Source organism: Diabrotica undecimpunctata, chromosome 5 (assembly GCF_040954645.1).
Source record: "Diabrotica undecimpunctata isolate CICGRU chromosome 5, icDiaUnde3, whole genome shotgun sequence".
NCBI classification, from domain to species: domain Eukaryota; kingdom Metazoa; phylum Arthropoda; class Insecta; order Coleoptera; family Chrysomelidae; genus Diabrotica; species Diabrotica undecimpunctata.
Genome location: NC_092807.1, coordinates 7,389,773 through 7,398,910, shown reverse-complemented (window position 1 = coordinate 7,398,910; position 9,138 = coordinate 7,389,773). Strand labels below are relative to the sequence as shown.

At 34.9% G+C, this 9,138-nt stretch overlaps 1 protein-coding gene across 1 annotated transcript; it reads right to left on the bottom strand.

The window, feature by feature from the left end:
• Positions 1 to 276: 276 nt before the first annotated feature.
• On the bottom strand, positions 277 to 1,170 carry LOC140442074 (uncharacterized). The gene has a single exon (XM_072533147.1). It carries the CDS (start codon positions 1,168 to 1,170, stop codon positions 277 to 279), a length of 894 nt encoding a protein of 297 aa, XP_072389248.1.
• Between the last annotated feature and the right edge of the window lie 7,968 nt (positions 1,171 to 9,138).

Below are 9,138 nucleotides of genomic sequence, written 5' to 3'. Positions count from 1 at the left end.
CAAAAAATCTTTTTGCCACAGAAAAAACTTAAAACTTAATTATTCTGACTTGGTCCAAAAACTGTTCTACAACTTTCAAACCCGATTGGTACTCCTCGGGTGTCAATATTTCACTTCCACCGAAGATTTCCTTACGCCTTGAAGAAATGCATTTTGAGTAGTCACCAGCACCAGGATTGATCGACATTTCCTTCCACTCCACTTTCATAAGTCGAAAAATGCCAACATCACAGGGCTGTAAGATATGTGTTGCATTGGGATATAGACAATACAGAACTATTTTGTGCTCCACACAAAATTCGTATAGCTCCATTGTATAATATGACCGTCTAGAAATAAAATGACGGGAAACTGAATATCCTTTTCTACCAACCAAGGAAAAAATACGTTCGCAACGTATTCGAAGAACGTTGCAGAGGTCATCCATCCCGTATCAGATCGTCCTGAAGGAACAGAAAGAGCCAGTTCTTTGGGTATCCTCTTATACGAGAAAATTACCGTCGGCGGAACTACATCACCGGCTGCAGAATAGTTACCTAGGACTGATATAGACTTCTTTTCGGTTCCAAAAGCAATCTCGTAGAGGTTTCTTTTCGGACCTAGGACTAACCCTGATTTCATGCAGGTTTTCATGCCAGTTTGAAAGCCAGTTGGATCGCCTATCATGTCTAATAAATTATTGTTTTTAAAAAATTCGTTGAGTTCTGCAAACCATTCGCGAATGCCTTCTTCTGTAACTAAAGCCCTCGATTTTGATATTATTTCTGTATTTCTTTTGGCAATGTTTGGGTGTCTCTGCAAGAACAGTTGTAGCCATTTTTTACCAGATCTGTCATAAATAAACTTGTTTGGTCTTGCAGCACCTCTGAGAATATTTTGTACAACATCCATGACATTGCTTGGATGCATTGGGAACCCCAATTTTGCCTTTGCCAAAATCCAACTTTCCAACGTCTCTTCTTCAAAAGGAGTTAAAACTGATGATGGACCCATTTTTCTTTCAAACGGTGCTTTCTTTGTAAGTTTATTATGGAGAGTAGATTTAGGAATACCATATTTAGAGGATGCTTTGTTCAAACTTAGACTGCCGCTGGTAATTTCGTCGATAGCTAAATAAACAAAAAAAGAGTAGCGGATGAACACCGTTTGTCTACTGGAAAACCACCCCATATGTCATAAGTATTTTACTTTTGAAGTTTGCTTCATAAAGATACCTTTAGAACCCTTACCCTACCCTAGATTAAGAGTTAATTTTGGTTACTCTTTGCAAATAAGCAAAACCTCATATTCCCCATTCAAATATTTTAGACATAATCTACATTAGGTTAAGTTTAATGCGAAAATATTGGTTCTTCATTAAATATAATTATAGCTATACACACAAAACATGTCAAACGCCCTTTATAAATGCAGATTTCATAGTTTTATAAATCATCAATTTTTTGTTTACTTTAACAAAATATGGCGCCTGGCCGTTGCACTCAAACATCGACAACACACATCAAATGGCAAGATTAGACTAACAGATTTTTCAGCACTTCTGGTGAATGAACGCGTACGGAACAAGTTGATTGGCCACACGACAGAGACAGAAGCGGTTTTTAGAAGCGGATCGTCTTAATTTAACGGAAAATAGAACTAAGTGTTCATTTACTGGGTGCAGTTCATCTACTGGTGCACTGACCCTAGTGAGCTAACATTAACCAGACGAAGAATATTGAATTGAAAATACTAAGAGAGATACCCATTTTCAGTGTGACTTTAAGGTTAATATTTGGTGTGGTGTAATATGTGACTACTTAATAGCTCCTTAATTGCCAACCAATTTAAATAGACTTTTGTATTTCCATTTTCTTTAAGAACATTTAAACGAATTACTAGAGGATATAACTTTCACCTTAAGACAAAACATGTGGTTTTTGTACGATGGGGTTCCACCACATTATTCTTTAGAAGTTCGTCAATACTTAAACCAACAGTTATCACATCGATGGATTGATGATGGAAGTGAGTTTGCTTGACCACCAAGAAGGCCTGATTTCTATTATTTTTGACCTTCTAATTTGGTCGCAAATGACTCTATGATGCTATGCATTGTAAGCATTAGATAATACTTGGTCTTACGATGAGGTATTCTTAGTGTTTTTTTGTGTTCTTTTGAGAAGAAACGCAAAATTTTATTTATGTTGCAGAAACATATAGAAACTTCTTGAATCTTGAAGACAATTTTAATTTCTTATTTTCTTAGGGTCACAATAAATTGATTTGGTCACTTATATATCTTCACTTTATATTCAATTTCCTCATAAAAAGTCTAATAAAACAATATAAAATCAAAATATACCAATAAATACCTCTTCCACTACTTCGTAAACATCAAAGCACATTATCAAATAATTGAACAAGGACAATAGTGTCGGCGTTCTTTTGAAATTCTATACTATTATTCAAGAGATACTAAAAATGGGTTAAAGGGCTTGTTTATTATGTGCTAACTGCCCATAAAAATTTTTATTTCTTTTTGAAGAAATCACTTTTATTCGTTTAGTGTTTGATGTCAGCTCTACTTGTTCAAACTTTTTTAATAATATTAAACAAACACAAATAACGGAACTGCAAAGACCGAAAGGTCACTTTTAATTTATGCATTAACAACGCGATCATAAATCTAAAGTTGTAGACGTCTCGGTACAATATAGTCATAGCTGGCAGATAAATTATAAAAAAATGCCCATGAATAATTTTTGGATATACTTTGTGTTCGTAATACATATTTCAGTTATTTAATAATCATTTACCGGTATAGTATTTCTACAAAGATTATTCAAAGATAGCTAAAATTAATGTATCTTAAACTAAGTTATATATTTATTTTAATAATATATCGTTGTCCGTCGCGTGGCTCTATTTGTTCGATGTCCATGTTGATAATTACCCATTATATTCTCAGAATAGTCTAACAATCTATAATAGATAATCCGAGAAAGATTTTTGTATAATATCTGTACCGTCTGTGAATAAGTCGATAAATCAAAAATACAAACTTTTCAGTATGGCCATTTTAAACATTTTATTAGCCTGCGTAGCGCAAGCGGTAGGATGCTTGCCTCGCAAGCCGGTGGTTCGGAGTTCGAATCCTACCGCCGGCAAGAACAACTAGACATTTTTAAAAATGTCTATAGGCCCCAGGTCGACTCAGCCTGAATAAAAATAAGTACCTTGGGTAAAACCAGGGGTAATAATAGGCGGTTGAAGCGTAGCACTGGCCATGTTACCTTCCTTGTATACCGTAGGCCCTAGATATAGCAGACTACCCTGCTATACTCCCAAAGCCGCGAAGCGGTATAAAACGGGAGACTATTATTATTATTAGTTTTGAAGAGTCAAAAATTTAAGTTCAGTTTCATTTTCATAGACATTGGTGGGTAATCATGCAACGAATGACGTATTTAATTATGAGCTTTGAATATGTCACGTACTTATTCACTTATTCACCCACTTATTCACGCCAAATTTCTGTGGTCTTATTGAGTTACCGACTTATTGTACTTAGTGTAAATTTCCAGGACAAAAAATTCAACATTTTTTTATACTTTATTTCTTTATAAAAAGTTACATCAACGTTATTTGGAAAAGGAAACTAAAAAACCTACTGATTATCTGCATCAAACTCTTCCAAATCTGGGTCCAAGTCTTGCATATCTGTAGTGGGCAAATTTCGGTAAAAGTTATAAAAAACTTCATCGATGAGTGGCAAAAGATCAAGTAGATCTTTCTTTTTCTCCTTACTAATTGGCAGAAGTTTATCTGTGATTTGAGGCAATGTGCTTGGTACAACGCGTTTTCCCCTTCTTCGGAAATTTACAGATTTAAAAGGATTGGAGACGTCTAAACTATGTTTATATTTCACTTTTCCAATTTCTCTATTATACTGGAACCACTGCACTGGCTGCCACAGGAACTTTTCTCCATCGGTATTAACTTTTTTAATGATTAGTGCTTGTTTTCCTAGACTGCTGAAATCCAAGAAATCTTCTTGTGTCATTACCACTACTTTGAACGGTTTCTTCCTTTTGCAGGATCTTACCATCTGATACCAGTCATTAGGGTGATTGATCTTCATGTATGTTCTCTTCTTTTCTTTCTCTATAAGAGCATGATCTGTATCACACTCCATGTGAGTATGCCCACTTACTAAAAATTTGTGATTTATAATTTTGAGATTTGGGAGTTTTGTGAAAGCGAAAGTGAACATGAAAGGGACTTGCTGATTCTTATTTTGGCCTCCGCAAGTATCTGAGTAGAAAGTTACCTCTTCCACATCATTAAGTTCCAATAAAAGGCGATAAATACAAGAAGCTATCTAATTGCCACCTCTTCCAGTAGTTGATTCGTCCCACATGAAACATGTAACTTCATTTGTTGCTAAATCGTGAACGGTAAGGTTAAATGTCCACAGTTGACGATTATAAAAGGCTATGTTCGCTGTTAAAAAGGGGGTTGGAAGGCACTGTTGAAGATTAAAAGTATATGCTCTTTTTTTAGTGTCTGAAGACGCAATCTCCTTATCCACCTGTTTCGCCTTGTAGGCATCATCTGCGAGCTGATGGTGTTTGTCCCTCTCTTGTCTCAAACTCTCTTTCTCCTCTCCCTCCTTAAGAACTTTTAACTTTGTTTCGAAAATATTACACTTAGAACAAGTATCCTGTTTAGGCTTTTTGAATGCAAGGTTCAAACTGTAGAAGCAGTTCTTGTACAACGTTAATGAAACGGGATTGTCTACTGTTTTTTTGTACATGTCATACATTTTAGCAATAGATAAGTCACTAGACAAGTACTTTTTAGATGTCCTATTTCTGCAATAGTGGCTCTTGTATTTAGGAAATGACAAAATGTGATCTTTGGCATTTTGAATTTCTTCCGCAGAGCGTTTATTATCTGATGGCACAATTCCACGTCTATCAGGAGAAATATTTCCAGAAAATGTATTTTTTTTCTTTTCACCCACTATCTCGATAAATCCTTTTAGTTTCGCCAAGGGTTGCAATGAGGCAAGTTTTACAAATTGGCTTTTGTATGCCAACAATAATGATGCTATATTTATATGAACATTCTCTATGTTTCTTTCTTGGTCCTAGCTTTTCTGTTTTCTTTGGATTAATGTTAATTAGAGAAGCAATATAGTTAGCCGTTCTATCCCGACTTCCCAAGTTCCAATAATGTTGAAAACATTTATGGTCTAATCTGAAAACCTTTCATTACATTTCATACGACATGCTTTTAATGGTCTCATATTTCTAGGTTTTACGACCTTTCCTTTTTTAGTAGTGTAACTTTTACCAGCATTTCTGAGTTCTTTACTTTCTTGTCTTTGCTTTCGTGTCCTTCCCTTTCCCGGTTTCTTCTTTTTTTCTGTGCTATTTGGCTCGTTTTCCACTGAAATATGGTTTTGATCTTTTTCCTTTGTCTTGTAGGAATCTTTTCCTGTTGTCAGATCGAATAAAATTGCTGTTTTTTCTGGAGCGTGGTTCAAGTTTTCCTCGTTGATACTATTGTTATTTTTTTCTGAGCACCTTTTTTTCCTTCGAGTAACTAAAAAAAGCATATTTTGAGATAAAACGAATTTAAAGTATTACCGATCTTACCTGTAACTTGATCATCACTTTCTTCGAAAGATGATCCTATGCTTGCAAAGAAATCGGGATCAATGATGCTGTCGTCTGAATCGAAATCATAACTAATCTGGTTAAAGTCACGGTCTGTTGAATTAAACGTAGTACTTGTCAACTGACCGGGATTAGCATCAACACACTCTACTCCAACAAGATCTGTCTCAAAACGCTTGCGATCCTCGGCGCAAATATCTGTTTTATTATTTATCTCTGGAAATAAAAAAAATATATTGATCTGAAGGTATTTCTTTGTGGCATTTATGTAATTTACTATTATAACTGGGAAATAAGGCACAATTTAAGTTGAAACAAATTATTTTATTGACGTTTCCTATTCCACTTCAAATGTCGTTTTCTAAATACAATATATTAATAAATTAAACAAATTTTTTTGCTTAGTAAAACAATTCTTCTGATAATTTAATTTAATCCGGCTCATTCATATCGGCAATTCAGACATTATATAGTAATTGATCTAGGATAGATTTTTATCTCTCTTCTTATATATTGGTTGTATAATCCCAACCCACCCTTCCAGCATTTGCTCTTCTGCCGATATTGGGGCTATCAAGGAATGAATACTTTTTCATAGGTTAGGCCCTCGATTCTTTAATAAATCGGTTGTAATTCGTTACAGTTAAGAAAGCCTCTCTACAAAATGCAAATGATCTACAAAAAAACCCTACTGATCCGAAAGTTTGGGAAATTATTATTCATCAATACCATAAAGGGAAAACAATTCGTGTGAATTGGAATTCGGAAAAACAAATTTTCAGTGAATTGACTGTAGCAATAACTAATGTGTTTATAATTATTAAGAAATATGGTGAAACTGCCACAGTATTGATGTTTGCAGCAAAAGCTCAGGCCTCCAAAAGCTGTTTTCCAAAGGAGTGGAAGGCATTTCATTAAAATATGTAAGTCGGGAAGAAGAAATTAATAAACTACGAAAAGTAACTGCTAGGTGGAATAGAGAAACTGGTATTAATGTTTCCAGAGAATGCTGTCGCAAATATATCCACAAAAGAGGTCTTAGTTTTTATAAGGTATGTTTGATTTTGATAGGTTCTTCTTTGTGATATAAATTTCTATTTTTTGATTTATTCGAGTAGACCAAAGAAAAACCATTGTTGACGAAAACTCAAAAAAGGAATCCTTACATTTGGGCTACCAGAGGGTAGCCAGATATGGTGAAAATTCCACCGAGCGATTGCCGGTATAAGCAATCCCACACTTACTGACCAACGGCTTCGGGCAGATAAGTTAGTAAGTGGAAGGACGCTCTTATGTCCTGCGCTAAGAAATTGGCACCAAAGACGAATGAATCAAGTAAATGGCCAACGGCATAAGGATGCAGAAGGCAAGGTGAAACCACTGCATTAAAGATCCAATTGGATACCTCTAGTACAATCATCATGGCAATGAGTACTTAACGAAAAACAGAAAATGATCATGGGAATCGGAGCCCATGATCCGGCATGGGAGGAACAGAAAAGGACTCTCAATTCATTAACCGGCGAAAACCTTGTCAAACATCGAAACAAGATAAAGTAAAATTATCAAAAGCAAAAATAGGTACATGGAACATCAAAAGCATGTATCAACCTGGTAAAATGCATAAAATCCTTTAAAAAATTAGAAGACTGAATATAAATATATTAGGTGTAAGCGAAACATGGTAGCCTAACTCATGATACCTTTCGACAGAAACTGGTACCTTATATTACTCGGGAAACATTAACAACCAGCATAGACGTGGAGTAGCAATTATTGTCGATTATATTTTGTCGACTCTGCTTTACAGGATAGAAGCATAGACACTTAACGCGTCGACTATTAATAAGTTGGAAGCATTTGAACTGTGGGTGTATAGAAGAATCCTGAAGTTATCATGGATCGAGCATGTAACAACCAACGAAGTCATGAGACAACAATTAATTCTACAGGGGAAAATTTAGGGCAAGAGAAGTGTAGGAAGGAGAAGAATCTCATGGTGGCGATCAAAATAACCATGATGATTGCCCACCTCCGTCGCGGAGATGGCACGTTTGGGCTAAATCAAAAGTTTCGTTAAACATTTTTGGACAAAGTTATCTATAGCGATGAAAGCTAATTTAATGTCTGTGTGGGAGATTACCGAAAGCGTATGATTTGCGAAAAAAACAAAAACATTCCATAAGGATTTTCTCAAAAGACTGTAAAGTCTCTACAGGGTATCATAGAGTGGTGTTTTATGTCGGGCAAAGCGTTGAAAACTTTAGATTTTATTGAAGGCTTAGCAAATACAGTAAATAATCAAGATATTTCTGAACATTCGTTTCTACCAAGTGCAGCATTTAATAAATCTCCATCCGGAGATTTTATCTTATACAACTACGGGCTAAATTGCAATAAATATAGGATAGTTTCACCTCTAAATTCTGTGAAGGCCTAGTTGATACATTGCTGAATAGAGTTCAGGCTGTTATTCAAGCTAAGGGCGACGTTAAGCCGTATTAATCTTTATTTACTTTTGCTAAAAATCTCTTGTTCCAATATTTAGTTGTCAGCATTTTTTGATTATCAAACAATTAATTAAATACTTATCAACACAAATTATATAATTAAACTTTGAAAAAAATTTAAAGAAAAGAATTTCGGTAAATTGGTATTTTATTCGCAAAATAACCGCTTGTTCCAACACATAATTGTTAGAGCTCGTATATTATTTACCACCCCTACGCATCGTCGCGCTCTCTAAAAAGTGGAATTTTGATTACCTTCTATGGACCACTAAGAACGAAATTCTATCTTCCATAAGCTAATGGTGAGCCAGTCACATCGTGTGGAAAAGATCCGCTGTATAAGTTAATTATGATTTTTCCATACCGGTAAAATTGTCCGTTTTAGTTTTCTAAATTCTAAAACAATATTTTATTGTTACAGGGTTTTTCTGTATGGGTAACTTTTCGTCCTTTCTGTATATAATAAAATAAATAAATGGGTTTAAAATCCACAAGGGAAATAGGAAAATGAAATTCCTGTAGTTGGCTGTATACCATTATCACACAACCTTTTCGGACTAACAAGTTCATCATCAATGCAGTTCCCAGGTGTACATGAGTCAAGAAACTAAATATTTGGGTAAAAACCCTTGAAATAGTATTAGTACCATGCTACTAGTAAATTAAAATATTCAAATTTGAAAATTTATTCCTTAAAAAGTTGTTTATAAAAATTGGTCCCACTTGTTGAGACGGGGACCTACATAGTCGTATTCAGCTAAAATTTTTAATCACACCAGCTCCCAATAATCCTTATTACAACTACGCCCTTGACTGTGGTGGACATGATAAAAATAAGAGAAAATTTCACGGACAGGTTATTTCTGTTCGAAATTAGTTTTAACGTCGCCGTAGACACGAGATGGATGGATTAATAACAGGTTGACTTCTCTTAACTTATGCCAAATAGATTAGTGTAGCAA

Excerpts from the sequence above, each read along its gene's own strand:
- LOC140442074 (XM_072533147.1), bottom strand. The coding sequence starts at position 1,170 with ATGGGGTGGTTTTCCAGTAGACAAACGGTGTTCATCCGCTACTCTTTT.